This window comes from Cloeon dipterum, chromosome 4 (genome assembly GCF_949628265.1).
Source record: "Cloeon dipterum chromosome 4, ieCloDipt1.1, whole genome shotgun sequence".
Taxonomy (NCBI): Eukaryota; Metazoa; Arthropoda; class Insecta; order Ephemeroptera; family Baetidae; genus Cloeon; species Cloeon dipterum.
Genome location: NC_088789.1, coordinates 16,488,673 through 16,514,452, shown reverse-complemented (window position 1 = coordinate 16,514,452; position 25,780 = coordinate 16,488,673). Strand labels below are relative to the sequence as shown.

Sequence of the window (25,780 nt, the reverse complement as noted above, 5' to 3'; positions counted from 1 at the left end):
GGATTTGAATGGCCAAGTGCTGTGAAAATTTATTTTCTTTCATTTGGAAACAAGCTTTGAAACTTTATAAATGTAAAAAGGAGGAACAATAATTTGGAGTGAATTTAATAGTAAAATTAATTTTACAATGGCTACTCCTAAAAGCAAACAAAAAGGAATAAAAGGGTAAAAAAACAAAATAAAATGAATAAAGCAAAAACAATGTCATGAATTAAACTCACCCCAAACGGCTTTTCGTTTTTTACATTTATAAGTTCAAAAACATATTCATAGTATTATAGCAATTTTGTTTACATCTTCGGGGCATATCCTTCTTTTAAACGAAAATATTTTTGACTCCAAAATTCAACCCGTGTATTACTTTGATCAAATATTCATTAGTTATCTTTTTGTTGGTTTCTACTTTTAAAGCATATAAGATGGTGTAAGGAGTAATGATACCATTTAACCAGGAACTGTATGACCGCGCAAATCGCAAAGCTGTTCATAAAGCTGCTAGGACGGTGAGCACAAAACGCGGCAAGCAGCGCCCGCGGAGCTGCTCCTTATATATCGTTCATTCTGCTTTTGCAGGCGGAGCACGGTACATTTATTCTTGTTTCAAAATTACGTGACAGCTTCATTTTATCAGGTGGATTTTATATAGAAGCAAAGAGCAGAAGAGACGTTCTGCATTACGTGGTCCACACTGCGCCACTTTTCTTCCCGGGGCGACAAGAGTGAAAAACGAGTGCTGCAGTGACAAATGGTCGATCACGGCGAAAAAGGTGACTCGGATCGCGAAAGTGGATATATACTTACTTTATCCTCGGCTTCATCGGCCCTGCTCTCAGCTTCCAACAGACGAGATTCCAACTCGGCCAGCTGAAACATGACAACGCATAGGGTTAGTGAATAAAATTTAATTTACAAGTCTAATTGGCAACAGGAAAGAGCTTTGAGCACATGTCGCTAAAAAAAGAGGCGGGAAACCCTTAAAACGCACCGTGCTGAGAGGAGATGCGAGAGAAGAGCCCTGGAGCCAAGAGGCTTTTATTTCGAAACCACGCGGATCACTGAAGGGTTTCGCGAGGGAGCAAGACTCCATTCATCGTATGCGCTCCGGCGTGGACGAGGGGGTGGGTGGGCGGGCAGTCGGCCGTCGGGCGAAGGACACTGCACTCCCGATGACTCATCGTTTGGACGCGCGTATTGAGTCATTTTTAATATGTACATTGCTCTCTAATCCACCCCCTCGTGGCTCACATTTCATGGCCACTCTTTGTTGTGGGCGCTAGCGTTTTATGCGCTGCTGACTTTTGGAAACCTGATCTCAGATACTTTTAGCCTCTAAATTGGAAATGCCAATCTAAGGGAAGATAAATATAAGTCTATTGATCTCGAGCGTGGTTGTTGTCACCATCTTTTAATGATTTAAAAAAAATATTCAATTTAACTGCAATTGATTTATTTGAGAATTCATTGAATTGGAGCTTCCTAAAGTCCCTCATAAAATTAACAATTACTACCTATGTAATAAATCAAATAAAAATAAGTTGCTTTGTAAGTACCGATTTTTTAAATACCTATGGCTCAAATTTTTATCAAAATGGTCCATGAAATCGATAAAAATTTGTTACCAAAGTCTAATGGCAATATATTCCGTTCTTTTTAATTGTATTTGGTCTGCAACGAGAAAAATGAAGTTATAGAGGTGGAACTTTGCGTAGAAATGCAAAATATTAAACAGCTCGCTATGCAACGATGATGCTACATGGTATTTAATTTCAAATAAAAATATATAGAATCTTATCTCATTACTGGAAATAAAGGGAATTTATTCATTGATATATGTTGATAGCATTACTTTTCAATAAAAAACATCTAGATCATTAAAATAATCTGATGAAGAAAATCCTATTTCCCGCTCATACGCGGACTTTATTCCAATCAGTGCCTGAGTCACGCATACCGTGATTGTTTCTCATTTTGCAGAAGCATAAAAGGCTTTGAGAGTAAGAGAGGAATCGATTCTTCGGTGCATAAAAAGCAAAGCAAAGCAGTGAGTCACATCATGCATTAGACAAAACAAATTCGCGACTCCGCTTCCTGGGGTGTCAGCTGCACTTGCCGCTTCTACCCTCCCCTTTCACCACCCCTTTCTACGCGGAGCTGATAATTATATGCACAATATGCACGCGGCTGGTGTCGTTTGGCGCCGTGTTCGGCCGGCGAGCGAACCCTGCGGGGGTGGCCACCCCTGCGAAAGCGTTCCTCGCGCCATCTGCGAACCACCCTCGGCGCTCGCTCCATGCAGGGGTGCAGCGTTTCCACCCTAGGTGGCAGCAGCGGCCGGAAAAGCGCGTGGCAGCTGGGAAAATTTATAAATTGAAGTAAGTGGGGCACGGGGTAGCGCCTTTGGGAATTACATCAGCGAAAGCGGCGCACGCCAGAATTACGCCTGGCGATAAATAAGCGCACGCCGAGGCAGAATCAAAGCAGCACGCCGACCGGGCCCAAGTTATTATGCGCGCATTAAACGCTACTTTACACCTGAGAGCAATGCCGTAATTTAATTTGGCGGGCGCAATTTATGTTGCGGCTTTTCGCTTGTTATGCGGAAATCAATGCCGCGTGAGAGTGCTCCTCTCCGCCACTGCGAGCCCAACGCTGTCCTTCTACCCGCGGCTTCGCGACCTTTCGCCTTCCATCAGGCCTCGCTCACCCTGGGTGCTAATTTTAAAGAAGGACAAAAGGAGACTTAGAATTTCGTACAGAGAAAATATTAACGCTACTTTTAAAAGGCCCGGAAATTACGCAAAAATTAATGGCATAATCCTTCAATCAACCGCAATCAACTATCAGCCAAATTAACATAAATAATATAGTTTGAAAATGGTCAAAGTTTAAAAAACCTGGATCAGGGGGAAAAGTTTCTCAAGCGTAATAAATTTTAATTTGATGTCTACGACGGGTTATCGCAGAAGTAAAACGATTAATTTACGAGTTTCCAGCCTTTGCAATAAAGTACCGGAGCAAAAAGTGTAAGTTTTCTTTATACAGCTTATTTTCTTTCACGTTTGTTGCAGCGGAAAAATCTTTACGACGTGCAGCAAGAGCGATAAAAACAGAAGTAATTCAACACGACTTAGCTGGTTGGCTGTCGGATTTGTCATCGTGGACGGAAAATTTTTGATGTGACACCTACTTAAGTCCATAATTTCAGCGGGAGGCCGAGCGTAAATTAATAATTCAGCAAGCGACAACTGGCAGCGCGTGAATAATGCAAAAGGCCGAATTTTCTGTCCGTACAACAGTTTGAGGAATCTAGCTGTCTGTCCTCTTTGTGAAATTGCTTTCTTCTCTCTTTTTCGGTTGGTGGAAAACGAATTTTGATTAAAAGCACCAGCCTATCCGGCCGGGCGGAGAACTTATTTCGCCACGCTGTCGGAGGGAAAAAGGAACAGAATTCCTTTGAACTTTGTGTGACAGGCGAAAGGGGCGAAGCAGCAGTTGCACGACGAAAAGCGCAGCAGTTCTCGACGGGATATTGGGTAGACAATTTTTGATAATTTATTTTCTCTCAGCTCGCAAAAAACAACAAAGGGCCCACGCATCGACCTTTCAGGCAAATTGCTCGCCGAAGGAAATATATATTTATGTACAAAGGTCGACGAGTTTGTGTGTGGAAAACTCTTGAGCACGTTCGCATGTCCCACGAGCATTTCCAATTATCTTGTAAAACGTAGCAAACAGCAGTGAAAAAATTCAACTTTTTACTTTAATAATCCTTCTCTGGACTGAACTTCTGCCGCTTTACAGAGCTTAAAAAGCCCTCCATTAAAAGTGCCGACGCTGATGGAAGAAAAAATCGCTTTTTAAGTGTCAAAGTAGCGATCTTCTCGCTCTCACCACAATGATCAAATTCCGCAGGAGCCATTAGACGGATTTTTTTATACTTTTCCGAATTCGGCTGGTGTGCAGCGGCGGCAGTAAGATGCACCCGCCGCCCATCCGCCATCAAAAACATCTATTCCAGGCGAAGAAGCGTGTTCGCTTTCGCTCGTTCCATTTCGGTTAGCATTTTTACGAGCATTTTTCCTCTGTGATCGGAATAACGCGCAGGGGAGCTTGCAGAAAACCTCCCTAATGTATCACCACGTAGCCCGCAGGACCGATTGCACCGCGAGGAAAAGGGAGCGGCGCCTTGCACTCGCGCGCGTCGGCTGCACCGCGCTGAGCCAGGATAAAAGCAAGCCCTAAAGCGCGTTTTATGGACCCACGGGGCCGGCTCGAGATGAACAGCTGCCACGACCGGACCATTCTTCTCGATTGAATCTGGCCCTCAGTGGGTCGGGCTTGTTAATCAAAATTTTACGAGCACACGATTGCACCGCGGAGACGAACGGAAACCACTTGAAAAATGATGTTATCTGCCAATCCTTGTCATTTTTGGATTCGAAATTTACTATAGGTGACTGCGGAAGAACATTTTTTATCAAAGAATGTGACGGAATGTAATTGTTATTGTAATTTGATATACAATAAATAATTTGAATTCGTAAGTTCACCCTTCTGGTTAAAGTAGATGGATTCTGGGATTGCTGGGCAACAATAAAAATGATTTGACCATGTTTTTGCTGAAGTGAGTGATGCTTTGGGCAAATTTCATTTCATTTCTGCAACGAAGTGTTATAATAAATAACGGGACCAATGAAAAAATTACAATTTTTCCTGAAATATTTTGCGGAAAATTTCATTCCTCTCGTTGAGATCTTCCAACAGTGATAGAAAACTCCACGTTACAAAATAAAATATAGTTCTCCAAAAGGAAGACGGAACTCTCCATCAGTAACCAACTTTTATAAAAAAATTATAGAGCAACACCAGGCAATTTTCGCTTTAACTCGATCTAGTTTACGCTCTAGAAAGAAGGATTTTTTATTTCTCTTAAATAAAACCATTTTACTTAGCAATGAAGAAAAAAATCGACATCAACACCCAACTAAATTATTTTGAGCAATTCGCATGAATCGCTTGTGAGGGTAACGGGTTGTATGGTCGTTGCTAAACAAAAGAAATGAGGCGGCTGGCGGTTGACAATCCCATTTCAGCGTTATCGGTGACAAATTCCAGACGTAAAGCAGGCCATGAGCATTCATCGCTTATTTTTTTTTGCCGTGCGCCACTCGGCGCAAGAGAGGCAATTCCAGAGATGGAAAAGTTGAGATGAAATTTTCAAGTGATATTAAGTGTCGCACGCGGCGGTGGCTGTGCGTCTTTAGCGGCACATTCATCCAGCAGCTGCTCGCTCTCTCTCGGCTCGGCTATCATGGCTGCAAATTTGATTACGTTTGACGTGCGCCGCACTCGGCGGAATGAAAATGAAGTCGGCGGCGGCCTCCTTGTTTTTGGTCGAGCAGCAAGCCGCGTAATAAAACATTCAGGCAGCTCATCATTTTCTTGCTCTCCATAAACACCGAGCGGCCGACCTGCCGAGGGACATTAGCACGCCTGGCACTTTATTAGCTACACCGGAGGGTCAGCTGGACGCGCTTTAATTCGTCTTTTACGAGCCCAAATCCGTGCCCGCTGGATTTACGACTTCTTCAATGCCTCTTTTCAAACTCAATTTTGATTATTGCCGAGATTGCCTCGCCCCGGAGGCGGCGGACACGCTGCCTTCTTCCTCCGAGCAGAAACGCTCTTTACGAGTTACGTGTGAAACAGGGCAAATGTTAGTTCCGATTAGATTTGCCCTGCTGAAATGCTATTTCTGGAAATTCCACCCAATTATTATTAAAACCATTGACGTAACACGAAATATGTCTAATTTTTGAGCTCGTTTTTAGTACCAAAACGATGAATTCCTGCAGGCATTGACAATTAAAATTTTTGCAGAGCGCAAAAAATGCGACAGTATTTTGATTTCTACCCTCTCATTTTTACCAGGCTTGCAATGCAAAGTGTCCTGACGGAACCAGCCCCTGAAGCGTATTATGACAAATGATGAATAATTAATAAGCGAGATATGGCTGCGTGTGGCGCAAGAAGGAATCCGGGGGCCGCTCGGTGCTGGAAAACGCATGCATAAACAGCACACGCAGGCGAGTGATGTTTCTTCTGCAGCCACTAAAAGCAGTTCATTACTATCTGATGGTTACCATAGCAGCAATGGGGATGGATATTATATGTCAATAAAGAGCAGCCCAGTAATAAAGCCATTCGGCCTGCTGCGCCGCTGGGCTTGCCGGCAGACCGGTCTTTTTCGCAAAGTTTGCATCCTCCCACTGGGAGAAAGCGAGCGCACATTCATATTTTGCTGACTCCATTGGCCCCATGTTGCGAGGAGAGAAGCGATGATCTGCTGACGATCCGCTATTTAATGACGCCATTCATCTCAAGTCCTTGCTCTAAAAACGGACTCGATTGGGTGAGGAGAGACGGGATTTCAGGTCAGAATTGAGTTGTGTAGCGTCAACCTTGGAATGGAAAATGATTGCATCCATTCTATGGATAAAAATCGGAATAAACTTGAAAGACTTCTAACTACTATGTAATTTGCAGCTAGGGACACACCGTCAGCCTGAAGTGTGTTTTTTTAATGGCGATGAGTGAGCATTATAATCCGAAAATTATTTTCAACCCTCGTGTGCTCTGACGACGATTAATATTTGTCAGCTCGGGTTACCACACAGAAAGACAAGAAAATCGAATTTCTCCTCTGGAAAAGCGCACCCTCCAGGCCCCAGCATAGTCGGAATTAATCCCCGAATTTATGCCATGAGTAAACAAAAATTCAGGATTAAAAACCACGCGAGTCATCGTGAGAAATTCACATTAGGCCGCGGAAAAGCTTCGAATAAACCATTTTCCCCTGATGATTTATCGCTGCCTCCACGCAACTAGTTTTTATGCTATTTATCACCACAAATAACGAAAATATCATTTAGGGCAAGCTCGGCGCGAGAAAGAAATTAAGAGTGCTGAAAGTTGTACAAGCCAATTAGGCGAGAGAAAATGCGTTCGCAGACTCGGGAAAGTCGTGCGGGCCGGCATAATGAGCACGTGTTTGGATAGGTGGCGTGCTCGAGTGTGCAATTAAGTCAATTAAAATATTAAAATATCCCGGGGTAAGTTGGTGGTCGGTGGGGCGAATCAAAAACAAGCCCTCTGCAATTTATCAGGAAAAGGTGCTTGCGTGATCTGGCGTGGAGGAATGCCGTTTGTCAAAAATGCTGCCAGGCACATGCACGCACGCACACACGCACGTCCATGCACATTAGCTTGCCTTTTTAAGCACATTTTTTTCTTTGCTTATTTCAAAGTGAGTCCTTGAAGTTATTTTTAAGTAGCACTGGAATTTATTTTTTGAACATGCCAATCTTTCCATGAGGGTCGAATTTTGTCAAAAATTTCGGTCAAAAATTTGATACGACGTGCCGAAAATCGTCAAAAACTTTGCCAGCCTTGTCGCTAACGCTGGATGTTGGTGAGGCGCTGCTGTCTCGATTTTAGGTAAGCTCAACGTTTAAGAAAACCACTCCATCTGATTTTTCGCCGGCGTTTTTGTAGCACTTTCTGCGACATTTGCACCAGAAACCACCAAAGTAACTTTTTTATGTTTTTGACGATTTTCAGCACGTCGTGTCGAATTTTCATTCGATTAATTCAGCTGTCTAACTTGATTCGACCCTCAGGAGCAAAATGATATTCCAGTGCCAGTTTAAATGATTTTTTTTTTCATTCCAGTTGCAGATCGACCAAACTCAAAAGTCCAATGCAACGTCTTCATAGCTAATCATAGCTGCATTAGTTTGGAGCACCGCTTTCTCTCGGTGGCTGCAGCAGCTGCCTGCACTCCAAGAATAATAATTCATATCAGAAATCTTTCAATTCGAAGAAGAAAACGCCATAAATCAAGGCAGGAGCACCGCCTCAGCTCCTCCGCCCTTACTCACATAAATAATGAAATTTCTTCCGCTCTATTTTCCACGGCGTGCTGCCAAGGAAGAAAAACTTTGGAAAACTGGATCTGTTAGCGTGAGAGAGATAAAAAAAGACGTGAATTCAGGCTGAATGAACCGCGGAGGAATAATTCCAGCCGAAAAGACTCGTTAGCCGTGTTTCTAATTACGAGAGATGTGGATAATGACGCGAGTCGAAGGAAAAAGTTCTCTCATTTGAGTGGCAAAACAAGCTTTCACGGAAGAGTAGTCCATCAATGCCAGAGTTAAGAGCCCTGAGAATTGCACGTGCCACCGCTTGAATAAAATACACGCACAGGCGCCCCGCCTGCTGCTGCTGCTGCTCGGCGTATTTTTTTCGTGAGTGCGCAAACAGCAAAGTTGGATGATGAAGTTACTTCGCAGTGTGCTAATTTATTAATTAGAACCGTGTTCATTAAAATTTATAACAACAAGGCAGAGCAAGCCTGTTCCGTGAGTATAAAGAAGAGTGCAAGAATTGCGAAAGTTGCTGAATAAATAATAATTTGGCTTTTAATGAAGCATGACTGGAGAGAAATAACAAATGCACGTCGCAGCGCCGAAGGGTGAGCGAGTCGAGTTTACTGCTCGTTGAGCCAGGCGAGTGCTTTTGTGTAATGGAATTTATTTGGTAAAATGCTTGCTTTCTGGGCCGCCCTTTGTAAAAGAATCCGCAGCCGCTTGTCTTTTGTTTCGAGCACTCGCATTTTGCGTTTTCTCTGCTTCCTTTTGCGGCGCACGGCAAGAGAATACGCTCAACCTGCCAGTAGGCGTGTTTGCAAGCATTATGAGCATGCCCCTTCCGCTCAAAGGGAAGATTGAATTTCGATGGCACGCAGAGAGCAAGCAGATATCACATTATTTCAGCCTCCCAACCTTTGCCTTCTCTGTCAATTCCGTTTTCCCTTGAAGCAACAAACTCAAAATTCTCTCGCATCAAATGACGAGCCAAATTAAACGTACCTAAAATAATATTATAGAGCCAAAGTCTCCCAAAGCAGAGGAAAGTTATCCTGGGGTTCGGTCATTTGCATTTTTTTATTAGATAAATTGGCTTTTTTACAAAATATGGATAAACTCCGAATTTGCCATTTTTTCGGGTTTTACGGGCAGTCTATATTAAAATTTCGGGTTTTTGAGTGTAACGTAACTTTGTTCAGGATGGCCGTACCAAAAAAAAAAAAAAAAAAAAATCGGAGAACCAATCGTCATTTCAAACAACTTTTCTCCTTTGCCCTCGATGTGATAGGTCAAAGGTCAAGGTCGCAAAATCAATGCCGCAAAGTTTTTAACATAGAGCAGGTTAAATTTGAAACAATTGACGCGACTAATTGAGCAAGTTCTAAACCTACATAGTTTTCTTGTAAGCAATTCATAAAAACACCCCAAATTGAATCATGTGAAAAGTGTAACTTCTTTCCACCTTTTTTCAAATATTAATGTTTTAAAATATTGATTATAAGACACGAGCTTTAGCTTTCTACGTAATTAGAATAATTTTTGTTTCCCCTGACTTCTAAGTTTTCAATTTGTTCTGTTGCCTAGAACGCATGCCTCTGTTTTTGCTCAATATTTATTAGCGACCGTTTGCCCAAGATAAGAATTCGCAAGGATTATGTGCTGCGAATTAGCAGGTTTCACCTCATCAGCTGGCAGTTGTTAAAAAACCGCGCACGGTCGCCTCGGTAGCAGCCAGAGAGCCACCGGCAATTTCTGCTATTGATTTGGCGCGAGCGCGGCGATGGAAAACGCCGCGCGGTTTAATGTTTTTAATTATCGCCGACCCTTTGTGTTTGATTAAAATTCACAGCCACCACCACGCTCTCCGGTCGGCGTGCAGAACGAGGATATGGTCGTGTGCACGAGACCGAGCAGCTTAATGTTCTCGCTGAAACACGAGATGAAATTCAAATTCAACGACACGAAATCTGATCAGCAGTAAAGAGCCGACGAGTTCGGCTGCAAGCTAGGAATTTACGACGCAGAATTCTAAATTAAGTTTAAATTCATTGAGTTCAGTTTCGGTTTGAAGATACAATCGATTGGATTTTCCGGTTCAGTGCCCTCGTTTTGCTTTTTCCAGGAGTACATTTTTTTAGATGGAAAATTGAATTTTCCGGCTGTCTGTCTTCCTAGGCAGGGATTGAATTAGAATTTCCTTTTTCTGGACTGCAGGTGCTCGAGAAGCCAGCAGCTCGGAACGCGAAATAACGCCGCCACCGCCACTACTCGCAACCCTTGATGGTTTTTGCTCATCCCTTTTCATATAATGAGCGGAACGCGAGGGTGGGAATTGAGAAGTTGCGACGACGAGCCGCTTTGAAAAGCAAGCAAGCGGCTTTCGAGGAAAAACACAAGGAGCTGCCGGCTGCACGGCCTGCCGATGAAATCCACGTACACACACTCATATTGTATGGATGGGAAGAGAGCGAGCGAGCGAGCAAGAAGCCCGCCGGCTCAATTTTTAGCAAATCATCCCCTCCCGATGCGCGAGATAATCCCTTAATTCTCATGCAACCCGCAAGACGCAGCCTGCCGGAAAAATCGGCGCTCTCGCTGATGATTAAGTAAATGAATAGAGTTATTCACGCGGGAGCACTTGCCAAGGTTAGCAACATGAGCCGAGCACATGCGATCTGTGCTGTGTACGTGCCATGCGAATCAGTTTCCTTTTCTTTTATGCATGTACATCTTGCGTGGAGAGGCGAAATAACTAACTCTCAACTTCGCTGCTAAAATTCTTGATCGATACTTTCCATGACTTTATTTCTCCGTCACGCCAGCAGCATTTTTGCAGATTTTAGTGGAACAATATTCGGAAGAGACGCGAGTGATCGATCACCGCAAGTGTCAAAGTTCATTTTTCGTTACTTATTTTCAAATATAAATCAATACACGTGTTCACGTCAGGGGAGTTTTCATCCCGTAAAAGCACAGCACGAGGGATATGCCATAAAACAAATTGAAACTTTTAATGCGGATGAAAAACTTTAGTGCCTCGGCTGCGGCTGCTCACGTGAAATATGGCAATAATCCTGACAGGCAGGGCATCAATCACGACACCACTCCAGTTTCTCGGCCGATTCGGCAATTTTGCAAATTACGTGCGAAAATGACGCAAATCCTCTCCTGCGTCGGTGGCGTGCCGATAAATCTGGCCGAACAAATGAGCAGCGATTTATCTGGGGAAAAACAACAGGATTTGGTCCGTTTGGGTGGGTGCCCGTCGTGCAAAACAGGCTCCGACAAGAACATGCGAATTTATGCTGAGAGAGTTGGTGGCGAGGGCGAGGAGGAGGTGGAGAATGAGCAGCAGCAAAGACTGACGCACGTTGCGGTGTGCATCCGTCAACGGCGGTAAGCCCTCTCCAGTAAACAAACAGCCCTGATCTCCACCCAACTCGAGATTTTAATCGTTTGTGTACGCCTCCAGATTTTTTTTTTAATTTTCAAGACGGGGAATCGAGATAATGAGATCTCAAAGTTGTCCAAAATTGTCCCGTAAAGCTCGTTAAAATGTATATTTCGTAGAAAATTTTCTAAGACGCAAACTACAAGCAAAAGTATAATTCCGAGTTACTTGACTTCATAATAATTTTGTCCTCCGACCCATCACACCACGTTAAAAATAAAAATGCAGCGCTTTTGTTTCGATAAAAGTTTGGAATAAGCCCCGAATTTTTCTTCTTTCATCCGACGTAATGCATTCAAAATCTCATTTTCACAGCCATACCAATTTGGAGCGATCGCGGAGGGAAAATCTCGGCGAACCGTGTCAGTGTGGCAGAACGGCAGTATTTAACTTCTGCATTGCGGAAACTTTTCAGCAGAGCAGAAACGAAGGAAAACATGCACCGCAAACAGCGAGGAGTTTGTAGCGGCGTTTTGTGTGTGTTTGTACGTAACGAAGGTACGTTTGTGCATTACGGGGCCGGCGGAATTAATAATTCCACCGCACAAGGTCTACGGGCAATAAAAATTCTTATCCGGCGCTCGCACACACATAAATTAATATGATCCTGCGAGCGAGGCAAGTCGCCCTGAAAATGTGTGCTCTGCAAGCCCAACCGAGTGTTACTGCTGTTTGCTCGCGGAGCTGCTCGAAAAATTTAATATAAAATTCCCGGCAGAAATTTAATAACAAGGTTGCCGGTGGTGCGAGTTTAGCAGTGGCAAAGAGGCGCCATGTGCGCGCGACGAACTCGCAGTTTGGACGATTTAATTTAGCTGCACGCAACGCTACTCACGTAATCCAGTTCTAAGTCCGCGATTTCGTCTGAATTGGCATTTGTGGGACATACCTGAAACAGAAAAATATTTTTTAGTTTTTTTTTCACGATTTTATTATCACAATTATCATTAGCACAAATTATAATTACAAAACAATATTTACATAAAAAGGCATTAGAAATAGTTTTATGGCATGGAATAAAATACAAAAAATGGCTTTACGCTGCGCAGAATGACTGAGAATGGGTGATTTAAAATGAAATTTCACAGAGAGTTCTCATATTTTGGCCTCTTCAGTCGTTGGATCAGCGGAACATAGCCTGTGAAACAGTATTAGATGCAGGAAATTTTGAATTGAATTACTATTCGTTGAATTCAATAATTTGCTTAAAATTAGCAAAAAAAAAATAATGAAAAAAGTGACAAAAACCCCACCACTCACCCACCTTTCAACACAACACTCCTTTACAAAAAATTTAATTCAAAAGGTTAAAAATTTCTTCATTTATTTGGAGGCTGCTTAACAATTTCGAACCTTAAAATTCTGCAACATATTTCACGAAAAATCATGACCAGAAAATTCAAATAATTTTCATTCGAAGCCACGAATGACGGGCAATAAGCACAAACGCATATAATATTCATTTTACATGCTGCATTAGTTGTGAAAAATCATGCGAATTGCGAAATCAGAGGACTGAGCAAGTTGCAGACACACATACATATGCTAATTAAGTGCTTCATGCAAACAAGCCAGGGCTCAGAGTACAGAGCTGGCAGCGCAAAGGTTCCTGCTTCCACCGAGACTGCGGCGACGGCTGCGTCCCGAAAGGTCAATTTATGCCATTTCCAGCACAAAATGCAAAGTAGCGAAGTGACGAGCAGCCCACTCGCTTGCTTGCTTACTCCTTTCTGCATAATATTTACAAAAGAGGCTGCGGATCGAGTGCGAGCCGTCGGAAATGGCCTTTTCTCTTGTGCCTCCGCTGAAAGGTCTTTTCACTTGCGTTTCCCCAGCAGACGTCTCGAGTGTTAAAACTTGCTGCTGCGTTTTCTGCCCCAAGTTTTTAACACTTTGGCGACGCTTTGCGAATAAAATGTATGCGCGCTCGACCCTTCCTCTTCGTCTCTCGTGAGAAAGGAAACCTTACGCACAGTTTTTTGCGGCTATTTTACAACTTTGGATGGATAGCGAGTGTGCCGTAATGCTTTTAGCACCTACTCGCCACCGTCACACGCTTTTTCTTCGCCCCTAACTTGTGAGCATTATTGGAATGTTGCGGACGGTTGTAAAACTATTAAACTCGATTTTTTTATCGGCAAGGGACCAAGTTGTTTGTTATTAGAGCGTGAGAAGTTTCCACCGCAAACTATTCCATTTTTTTGGCGAAAAGGAGTACTGAAATTGATAATTAAATCTAATGCGAGAAGTTTCGCTTGTACAACGTAAATTTGGAAGAAAAGTAGCACAACCACCTCTCGCACACGTTTTTCAAACGAGCCTTTGCGAGATTTCCTTTTTCCTCTTGCGCACAATTTTTCACAACCTGTTTCGTGTTATATCGTCCTGCACGGTGGCTTGTTAGAATAATTGTGATGCTGGCAAGTCCTCAACACACTCGCACAACACGACAAGCACTCCGGCCGACAACCGCTTGTGTGCATAATGAGCAGAACCATTAGCCAGCCACCGAGAAAGTAGCGAATAATGCAAAGGTCACCGCAAAGTTGCGAGGTCGACGCTGCCGAAGCACAAAGGGCGCCTATTAGCCTCTTTTTGCATTGGTCAACTCGGCAATATTTTTCACGGTTACTGCACACAAAATTGCTCGGTTAATGAGGCAAGGAAAACAGTTTTCTAAAGGCTACCACTAACGTTGAAAATGAAAGAAACTGCGTTAAATTCTGAACTTCGATGGTTAAAAAATGAATATGAAATTGAAGATCTGAGAAGCGTTCAAACTTTTTAAGAAATTCACGGTGGAGTACATTTTGACCTAGTTTTTGAGAATTAGCATACAAAGTTATCAATCCACGAAATACCAAAAATTTATTATATATCTTAGCTACGACTTTCATGAATATTCTCGCAGCTTAAGGTGAAAAAAATCAGAGTTCACATCGCCTCGTGAATTTTGGTGCAATGCCAGGCGTCATGTGTCTAAAAGGCGGGGGCATTAGATTGGAAAGAGTCAGAGCTGCGAGGAAGAAAAGTGGTGAATCGATCTGCTTCTGGCAAAAACCGCATACATACGTTTGGCGAGCGAGATCAGATTCGCGCAACTCGCGCCAGATTTATGTGGCTTTCCAAGTAATGTGCTCACTCGGCCGCTGATGAAAACGTTTGCCGGCATCGACCCGCGGCGAGAAAGAGACGCTTTCACTTTTTCCTGGTTGCGCGCTCTGATTTAGTCACCAAATAAAAAAGGCACACAGCCTTTTCGAGATACATTTGCCGGCAAGAAGCGATTCTTGTGTCGTTTGAGAGGAAAAAGACGGCCTCTCTTTGGTATTCAGCGTTGATGCCGTGCATAAAAATGGATTTTATGTGGCCGCTGGCAACAAATGAAAATTTTTATCACCTCCGCCATCTCCCTCTTGTCTCTGCTAGCTCGCGCAATCCATTTTATTGTGTCCGTCTTGATATTCTGTGCGGTACACTTTTATTGGCTCCGACGATATTTTGTTTATATAAACGTCATGTCCAGAAAAGATATAGATGTGATGCATCCCCGTGGAGCCGACCGAAATACAATAAAAGCTATCGAAAGCAATATTTCGTCGGGCGGCGCCGCCAAGTTATGTGAACAAACATCTTGCCAGCGCAGCGGAGACTCATAAATTTGAATGGACGCCGAGCGGCCGCCCGCCCAGCCGTCCGGCAGCGCAAAAAAGACGATTCTTCGCACGAAACTTTTCCATCCGGGGGTAAAAATTTTACGCTGCTTCTTAATGGAAAATAAAAGCGGAATCACCGTCCTTTATTAGCCGGCATAAAAGCAGACGACGGATTAATCAATGCCGGTATCCAATTAAAAGACGCCCGACATTAAGGTGCGGGGGCGGCACACACTCTCTCGAACACACACACGCTGCGAAACGATTCTGTCAGGCCGAAATTGGCGGGCTGATTGGCGTCGAATGCGTCGGCCCTCTTGCCGGGCCAAAGCCACGCGACACAGCAAAGCTGTTGTGTGTCGAACGTGCCTGGAATTCAGCGGGATGACTGCGAATGAATGACTGCTGCTCATGCTATCGGCATCCCGCACACCGCCAGCCGGTATTAAAATGAGCTCTTATCTCTCCTCCCAGCACTGGGCGAAAAGAGTGGCACGGCGATTAATTTGAAAATGCGTGCGGACGGGGAAGGTGTAAGATCCACGCATTATCAGTTATCCCTGGAACGCAGTGGGGTCGGAGGACGCTGTAAAATGGCCCTTTTGGTTGTGCAAAATATTCACTAATGTAATTTAAATCGAAAATTTGTATTGTTCCCTATTCCCTGCAGAATACGTCGGACACCATGGCATTGCATTGCTTGATGATTTAGATTTTGCAGCTCTAAATTCCATTTATATTATATTTATATCAAATAAACAAGAATCATGCAATTTTAATATGGCTCTCAACTATGCAGGGAACTAAAGGGTAGCTAAACATATCAGATGAAAGATTTGTTTATTTCTCTTTTGTATATGGAGGAAATTTCGGTAGGCTCGTTACCCTATTGTTACACAACTAAAACGGGGAAGTGAAAGGAGAAAATAGAGCCTCTACATACACACAGACATTCCAATTTACTTTTGTAGCTGTGCTGGTGGAAACAAGCACTTTGCATAATTCAGAACTGGACCGAGAAGCACAATTCCACGAGTCAGCTCAGGGAGAGAGAAGAGAGGGCGAGTGGGCAAATAATTCGATTCAAAGGCTGGCGCGGTAGGCGAGTCTACGCTATTTAGCGAAATTCCTTCTCCTCGCCGCGAAAGTGCTGGCTTTTACGCCGCACTCTATTCACGGCGGGCACGCATCAAAAGCTAATAAAAAGGTTTCTTTCACCTTTGGCTTTTCGGCAAGCCTTTCAGCAGGCGCCGTCGCGCTTTTATTCCGCCAGAAACTACTACTTTCAATTCGCGTGGCAGCGAGGAATGGGAAAGAAGAGGGTGATTCGTTTCCGTTCGCAGCTCTCATCACGTAGAATTTTAAATTCCATCGCGCTGAGCGAAAGGGCATAATTGAAAATGAGCGTCTCGTCGAGTCCCACTAATTAAACTGCCTGCACGAATCCGTACTAATGCTCCCTTTGTGCGTGAAATTCGCGTTCCGGGCCAGATTTCGCACTGCGTGTGCGTGGGCATTATTAATTAGGCGGTACTTGCGTTCAAACGCCTCGCAGATAATTAAAAGCAGGTCCGTTATTATTCGCGAAAGTTTGCCGCGCGCGTCGAAGTTTTCCAATAAAAAGGGACCAAAAATTTGATTTGCCTCTCTGTGCCGGCAGGGCGGGCTGGCTTGCGAACGAACGAGCGGCGTAATTAATGGCGGGCTTGCGTCGCAGCCCCGGCGGAGAGGTGCGGCTGCTCATTCAATATGGCTGATTAAACACGGGTCGTATTGAAAGTTGGCCAAGCAGCAGTAACAGTTCGACTGACAGACACAGCAGCCCAACTTTGCGAATAATTCGAACGGCGTCTTGTTGTTGTTTATCTTGCTGCCTGATGAAGCAGGCAGAACAGCCTCCCTCCAGCGGCCGCCGGCTGATTAAACTCAAAGAGCAAACTATGCAACCGGTTTGTCTCTAAAGCACAGCGTGGTTGCATAACCACGCCGGACGCCAGGCTGAAGAGCGGGCCTCGAGTCGCCGCAGGCAGGCATCGTGAGCAAAATTCTAATTGGCCATCGTCTTGCCACATAATTTGACCCCAATTGCCACGTTAGAAAACAGCTTATCTCGATTATAAGTGCTGTAATGAGAATGCTTTTCGTGAAAAGATAAATTATTAATCAAAAGGGGATATTTTCTGAATGAAAAATTAAATTGTAGATTTTGCATTGCTGCAAATTGAGCTCGTTGCTCGTTGAAAATTGCAAAATATTCTGATTAACAAGTAACGAGATTGGATTTAGAATTCATTTTTAACAATGCGATCTGATTTAAAATCAATTGACAATACATTTTTTAAATTTATTGGTGAATTTGTGATTGAACGAATTGATTAATAGATAATTTTTAACACATGAAAAAATAAAATTGGTAATTTCCGGACTCTATATAATTCTAATGAGACTTAATTAGAGAAAAAAATACAAATATTCTGAAAGGTTTCTTTCTACATTAGACTAAATTTTTAGAAATTTCACTATTTCAAAAAACCTCCTGTCCAATAATAGAATATTTCCACTATCAACTCATAAATTTTACCTGTGTGTGTTATCATATATAAATTTCCGCGTGAAAGGATAAAATTTGAATAAAAGTAACTAAAATGTACTTTTACGAGCACAAAATAATATTGAGAAGCAGAGTGTAGGACGAATGGGAGCATATCAATTGTTGGCTTCGATCCCAGACGCTTTATGACGGCGCGTGTTTCATTTCTGCTGAAAAGCAAACTATAAATGAGGCGGATGAGCAGTGGTCTCACAAGTGGAGCGGGTAAATCACCGATAAATTGTTCTGCAGGTTCACCGTTCGCCACACCACACACAGAACCACATTCGCTTTTTCAGCCCTCTCGCTAGCTGGCTGCTGCACAGCGCGGCGCGAAATAAGCCACACGATATTGCGCTCGTCAGCACTTCTGCTCGACGTTCATGTTCATACACTGCCTCTCCACTTAATGCAATATTTGATCCCGCATGAACGAGAGAAAACCTATGCATTTCGGTTTCTATGGCACACGTTCTGCCGACGTAATCGCTTTCTTCCAGCTAGCCAATTCCAAACGGCTGCAGCTGTGCACTGGGGAATGTGGCGCAATTAGATTACAAATTGCAAGTTAGGTACTTGGAAAAACTCATAAACAGCGCAATAAATTCCAATCTCATTGCAGCTGTTCACTTTTCGCTCAATTTTGTGAACAGGACATTTTCCAATCAGCGAGCCGACTCTCGTAAATAATAATTTACGACCGCTGCAGTCGCCCATTCGCAACAGTTTGCGCTGCGAGTTTCAATTCGCTCTTTTCTCCGTTGCGCTGTTATGTTCGCCATGTGTGACCCGATTCCCGCGATTATTTATTTTCACCAAGCATATTCCCGCCACGATGCAAACAGATATTTATGTGCTGTAGCAAACTGCACTCAGCCACGAAAGGCACAATCTTACTTAGATAAATATGGACTCTTTCATTGCTGCTTCTCCGCACACTCCATTATTTATAAGCCTGGTAGAAATGAACCCACTGTGGCGGCAAAATCTGATGGAGCTGCGCGAAATATTAAACATTTAAAGCAGGAAAATTAAATAATAGAGGCAGTTCTAGTTTAACGAAATTTAAAAACAGAGATTAATTCCACGTGGTTCTTGATCTGGATCATCAAAGAGAAAATAAACCTCTCACTCCAATGGAAAACAGCAGTTTCGTACCCTCATCATAAGTAGACCATTGAAAAACGATTGACTGCACTCAGATGCCGAAGCAAGCAGCACAAATCAAAAAGATAATTAATGATGAAATTCTGTGAGTGTCAACCCTCCTTAGCGAAAACACAATTCCGAAATTTCTTTGAATCTTCTTCGAAGAGTGAAATTCATGCTTCCTATGAAATTTCCAAACGTTAAAAATGTGTTGAGTGGTGCAGCATGACTTAATCATTTTTAATAATTATATCCAGACCCCAGAAGCAATTACCAATTTAAAATTTTAATCAAATTCACTTTTAATCTAGGATTTTGCAGAATTCCCTTATAAAATTTTCAGAATTAAATTACTGCCATTAGCACAGATGAGTTTTCCTATTAAAATTAAAAAAGAGACAGTTGATCGTCTTCTACGGGCTTGGTTTTGCGAATTAGTTGATCTGTCCTGTATATTAAGCTGAAATAAGGTTTCTCTCATTTGTTGGAGAGATCAAATGCACGACGGAATAATTGCCAGAGAGTAATAAAGTTAACAGCCGTGCTCGAAGATTGGCAAAAAGCTGCATTGGACGCGAATAAAGCGGGCATTACTCTGGCGGGCAAACGACGATAAATGGCGAGTGTGAGTACATGAAAGTACACATGTAGATACACATTGGCGCACATAAATAGAGTAGCATGAGCGCGGGCGAGAGAGGGCGGGCGGGCGAGCGAATAACAAACCTTTATGATGGGTAATAATAAGGATGTGGCCGTAAATTGTGTTAATGGCGGCGGGGCATAACTTTAAGCAAGCAACGTTTTACGCATTCAAATTCGGACCGGCGCAATTCTCGGCATTTTTATCAGGCGACGAATTTTACGGCGCGCACTAGCATAATCTAAATTATAAATCGGCAGTCGTAAAATGGGATTTCTCTCTCGGTCGCGGAAAAAACGGGCACTCGGAATTCATAAAGCGCCGTAAAATTTTCGACCGAATTGTTGCTCTTTATCGTGCGCGCGCGATTTAAACGGCCGTAAAATTGCACTCAAGTGCACCGTTTTATGACGTTTGTGTGACTGCCGCTGAATCTCTCTTTCTGCTGCTGCCATGATTCCCATCTAATGCTCATTCATTCATTTTTGCGCTCGGGACGGATGAGAGATACGAATATCTCGCGAGTTACGCCCGCCTAATGTGCCATTAAATTTTTTACGACCAAAATAATGTAATATACCTGTGCGACACAACAGCACAGTGAAAACATGGGGCCTACAATTCCTAGCTATTTCTAACAAATATATATGTACAAGGCGTGTAACACAGAAAATTTAGTCACTTGTGGAAATTAGAGACCTTAAAGAGACTAGCGGACTCGAAAATGCCGCTGAACACCTCTTTCCTCCCGTAAGAAGCCAATATAAAATCCCACGCAGAAACGCATCAAAAGCTGACTTAAATCGATTTAATTGAGAATGAAAAAACGCAAATTAGAGAAAGAAGCAAAGGCTCGCTGCTCGGAAATTCTCGATGCTGATTGACTGAAGCAACGTCATTTCATGTCAGCAGCTTCTTGACATAAGCAATGCAACTCCCATGAGTTGTAAATCGCAGGGGATATGCTGACATGAGCGTTGCGTAAGCTAATCGCATTGAAGATTTTTATGAGCAGATCATTTGCTACTTTCTCCGATTTACGTCTTTTCATTCGCATTTAAATAGGTTAAAATAAATTTTTAATGTGTTTATGAGATAACAAATCGATATACCGGCTCTTCAGCTGTAAGCAAACACGAACAAATCGATTTTCGCTCATCGGCAGCAGAGTGGAAAGTGATATACCAGAGTCATTTAACATGGAGTTCTGACAGGAGGAAAAGGCGTTCAGCGACTTATTCGAGTACGCTTTGCATCTCTTTGAGGTCTCTAGTATAGATCATATCACGTTCCAAAATTTCTAACTCTGCTCAAAGTAGCTCATCGATTTGATTCAATCAAAAGTGTTATTTTCCGCCGACCCATTTTTCTTGTGAACCAATTTCCACCCTAGTTAAATAACGGCACTAATGATAGCCACTGCTTGTCCTTTAGCGTCAGCCCTCTGGCACCGACGATAAATCACCTGCACTTGACGTGCATTTTTCAACCCAAGCTGTCCGTCCGAATTTGGCACGGCAATCAAATCGTTCGTGCTCTCAAATGTCACGACAAACCAGTCGCTTGTTCATTCCATTCTTCTAATTTCGCCCCCGCGATGATTTTTCATCCAAGGCCCCGTTGTTTGCACCCGCCGCGAGCCATCAGTCGCAGCGAAATAAAATATGGTTTTGTGTGTTGCTCCGGCTGGGATACCATCATCAATCTTATTACATGACTCGCGCGCATTGTCTACGGCACACGCTCATATGGTAATAATGCCCTCGCCCGCCTCACTGGTTATCAATTTTTTATGACTTTTCCAGCAGCGAAAAAACACCACTTTCCTACGAAATATGTGCGAATGCTTCGTGCACATGAGAGCAGGCGCTAATAGATCAAACTGGGAAAATGGAAAGTTGGGTCGGAAGACATTCCCCGTTTACTTATTGATGAGTTTTTGCCCGTCCAGCAGCGCGGTCGGGCGATAAATTTTGTACAACGTTGAGTTTGGAGGCCACGGAAAGATAATTGAAAGTTAAAAATTCAAGGCCAAAATATAGTGCCCCGAGAGGATTTTTGACTGGTCTCTTAAAAGAATTATTTTCAATAACCCTCAAACGGATGACCAGAAATTAAAAGAAGGCCTTCTTGCTAAATAACGAGTCACACCTGTAAAAAATTTCCATTTTGTAATATTTAAAAAACTGATAAAAAATGTGTTACGGCAGTGTTGAAAATTCTGTGACAAATTGTCTTACCATTTTGAAATGTAATACAATGAATTAACTTTGTCTGAAGCCACACATTCGCGCAGAATCTTAATATGACTGTTGTGCACTTGTTGGGCTCAACAAATTATAGCCATCCTTATTTTTCTACATCTCAACTATAAATTCCTATCCTGCAAAAAAATTAATTTCCCGCACAAGACTTTTCTTGAGGATGCTGGAAGCAGATCCTTCAGGCTGTTGCGAGCTCTTGAGTATGTATGAAGCTGCACGAGCCCAACACACTATTTTTAAAAGCAGTTATTGCATATTCACGGAAAGTGTGTCAGAGTTGCTATTTCGCAATTTGCAAGAAGGGTTAAAATTGCTCAAGTCAGATCGTTGCACAACTTGCATCTCGTCCAACGCAATTTTCTCACGCGAGTGCACAATCAAGAGACAGGCTGAGATGTCGCTTGCATGTCGCAGGCGTTTCTGCAAGCCAGTTTATTATCCTCACCGGACGACTTTCTAAATTGGAGGAGCGACATTCGTTCGTGTGCTCGTTGCAGCCATCATGCATTTTAACCTTGCAGGGCTGCGAAATGAATGCACCGGTTCTGCTCCGGCGATCTCATTAGGCCGCGCGGCGCTGGCGAAATTGGGACGAGAGCTGCTACGGATATTCTGCTTGAGAATCAGGTCACACGCGGATTTTATTTTAAACAGGCCAGATTGATTTGCATAACTTGCACATGCAGTGCAGGGTGGTGGCGCGCGGAAAAATCAAACGACCCGCTTCCCGTTTTCGCTGCAAATGAATAAACACACGACACGGCCGGAATGAATTTGGCTCGGAGAAAACACCTGTGACGTGTAATCGAATTCTGATCGCAAGGTTTCCAATTTTCCGCGCTCGTGCTATTGATTCTCGCGTCAAGGAGGGCCTTTTGACGTGACGGCAGGTGTTTCTTTTCAGTCGGCAGTCTCGGGCAATTGGTAATTTCTTTCCGCCCCGCCTCAGAAATAATGAAGCTCGAGCTTGGCGCTGCGTCTAACGATATCATCATTAAAATCGATTCCGATCTAGTTTCATCTTTCCTAACAATGAACGGCCGGAAAATGAAATGAAAACGCTTCGTGCACACTAGCAATTTTTCCTCTTGTACCTGTTCATCCGTCGGATAAAGTATTCAAACTTTGTGTTGTTTTTTGCTTCGGGCCGTCAAAAATTTCCGAGAATTTCGGCCAAGCAAACGAGAGACGAAAACAACAATCCTGCGTGTGGAAGAGAACAAAACAAACCGATGGTCGCGTGCATCTGTTGCCCTCCGCCTGCTCTTTCCTTTTGTTAGCTGTGAAAACAAAGGGGCCCCCGCTTTTCTCTGCCTGCCAACATTTTTCAATAACGCCCCAGCCAGGCAGCGATTTTCGGGCCTGATGTTTCGATTTCAGTCATGTGATCACTCGCAATGGTTGGCGCCGCCATGCATACGCTTTAATTGGCCGGGTTTGTCACCGTGCCCGATGCGGATTTCATTAAATCGTAATTGAAAATGGGCGGCAGTCGTATGCTCGCCTTCTAATTGCCGTTTAACGACACCAGGAATTCGCATGTTTACAAACAACGCGGCCGGGCGGGTGGCCTACCTGCTGCTTTTACGGCGGCTCGCAGGTGCGGCCAGAGCGAGATTATCACGAGTGCGGGCCAGAATGTTTGATCAAAGCAGTAGGAGCGCCACGTTTTCTTACCAGCCGGCTCGCTCAGTAATTACCACTTGAGTGAAGGAGGCGGGGGCAAATTTCGAAGATCGTTGTCAGATTTAATTAATTTGTACATGTACACACGACTCGAGTAGCGCGCGAGAAATGGTGCAGTTGGGCCGCCGAGCCAGTGAGCGAGAGAGTTCCACTAAGTTAATTAGCTGAAACCGCCACCGATATTGATTGCTACGGCTCTTCCGGGAAGTGTTAAGCGTCGAGAGCAACAAACCAGGCGATTTGTGATCCCATTCGCCGGAAAATGCGATGCGTAATCCAATGCGAAGCGCTAATTGGGAAACTCTAAGCCAGGCGCATTAACATAGCTATGATTAATTTCTCAGCATTGGACGATTTTCCGATATGAAAATAAACATCAGCAAGGAAGACGCGGAACGGTGCCAACCCGAAAACCCGCAAAACGTGTTGGGTGTTGGGGGCGGCGAAAAGCGCGCCAAAGCCTACCTTCTTGACAAGTTCCTCGAGCGTCTCGACACTTGAGGTCGTGTCGCCTCCGCCACCAGCACACTGCTGCGTACTCTGCACCATGTTGTCGGCTGCTTTTGCCGCCACGGCGAAAAGGGTTGCTTGTCAGCGCGGCCCGAAAAGCAGGAGGAGCGGCCCTCGACCCGCGAGGAATCACAGAGCCCTCGGAAGGCGCGCGGTGGCCCACTTGACGTGTTCCTCCGACGACGGACGCGCGGGTGTGACGAGCGAGGGCGTGCGGCGCGAGCGGTGTGTGCCTACCGACTGTTGGATATATCACACAAACCCCTGTAGCTCTCTCGCTCTCGAGTTCGCCAACATCGACCGCCGGCGCACCACGCTCCGAGCCGAGCCAGCCAGCCAGCAAGCAAGGGGGATGGAAAATCGAGCTGCGCTTTAACTTTTCCCAGCTTTTCCCGACCGTTTTGCGCGCACTCGCCGGCCGAATCGCGCCGAAATCGTGACAGCTCGGTCAAAAAGTGATTTTGATTCGGGATTTTCGACCTTCTGTTCGTTCTCGGCCGTTCTGGAACCGACGGTTGCCGCAGCACCGGAGAGGGTGGCGCGCAGCCCCCGCCGCCGACGTTTTTTGCCGCTCTCTGTATAGCGCGCTCTTTCATCTCTCTGCAGATCATGACAATACATATTTATGATTCGTTGTCATAAATATAAAATCCATCTGTAAGTTGTGATTGCCTTTGCCACTTCTCTGGGCGCCAGTGGGGAACGCACCGAATCTGTTGACAATAACCGAGAGAGCGCCAGTATTCAGCGGGGAAATGTCGCGATGGAGCGAATAAAAAGCAGCATCCGTTCTTTGTTTCTGAGAAAAACGTAAATTGAGTTCGTCCCGAGGCTCGAGGATAGCGATCAGAAACACAACGACAAATGACTGACGACCTTGGCAGGACGGGAAGCAAGGGAAGCCGTCCAAGGACTATTAAGAAGCATTTATCATCCCTAAACGGCCGCGTTAAACTCGCTTTTTTGCTGCACGAAAAACCGGAGCAAATTAGAGAGGCGGGAAACAAAAAGTTTGCGTTACGGAGCGGAGCAAAAAGCAGCAGTGAGAAATCTAAACCAATCAATTCGAGCCGGTAGCAGAAGGATTTACCGCCGGTGGAACTGGACAAAAAAGTGCGCTGCTTCTTTTACGCTCGTTCGTCTCGATCTGGCTGGCGAAGGCAATTTCGTATTAAATTAGATTGAATGGGCGTAACTGGCAGCTTTGTGCGAATAAAAACAATAATCCTCGAACCAACTACGCTCATAAAGCAAATAAAAGGAGAGCAGCGCTAGACTGTTTGGTGTTAGGATAATATTGAAACGGCAGCAGGCACTGGCTAAGTTATGATCTCATGTTCGGGGGCAATACAAAGTCGACGTCGCCGCGGTGGTGGACACTACAAAGAGGAAAAGATGAGGCACAAAGGACACGGGCGACGAGTAAATCTTAGGCTAGGCGAGGAGGAGGGACGAACGTAGAGAAAGGAGATAGTAGTGCTGAATAATGGAGGTCTCTCTCTCTCTCTCTCTCTCTCTCGGCGGGGCAGCTTTCATGAATACGGGAAAAGAAGCAGTGACTAAAAAGCTTTTAACTCAGGAACAGATAAAAAACACGAATTTCTGTTACGCTTCTTGCCTGCTCTAGGAAGAAAAATATGTGCCGGAGCTTTGGGACACAATATTTTTATTTACAAAGGGAATTACTTATCATACTTTCGGTGCTTTTGTGAATACGCGTTTCAACGACAAATGGATCGAGACACAAGTGCATCCAATTGTTCAGTTCTCAGGAGGTTGAGGAAAAATGCTCTCTTTATTTCTCTAAAAATTTGCATGAGAAGTTAACGACGGAAAGCTCTCTCGGCCTTTCGTGCTCGGAGGGACGCAAAAGGCAATTACTCGAGTTGACAAAGTGAAAAGT

At 44.1% G+C, this 25,780-nt stretch overlaps 1 protein-coding gene across 8 annotated transcripts in view; it reads right to left on the bottom strand.

Annotated features, from left to right (window-relative positions):
- The window catches only part of LOC135944409 (uncharacterized protein CG43867), a 108,675-nt gene that overhangs the window by 12,475 nt on the left and 70,420 nt on the right, over window positions 1-25,780 (bottom strand). For 5 of the 8 annotated variants that reach the window (XM_065491318.1, XM_065491322.1, XM_065491320.1 and 2 more), the window contains exons 5-6: window positions 12,215-12,268; window positions 802-864 (exon numbers count right to left, since the gene is read on the bottom strand). In XM_065491318.1, the coding sequence (XP_065347390.1) occupies window positions 802-864; window positions 12,215-12,268 (117 nt within the window). Of the gene's footprint in view, window positions 1-801; window positions 865-985; window positions 1,103-12,214; window positions 12,269-23,832; window positions 24,123-25,780 lie in introns of those variants that run through there. The other 3 variants (XM_065491327.1, XM_065491325.1, XM_065491321.1) reach the window with 3 other exon arrangements.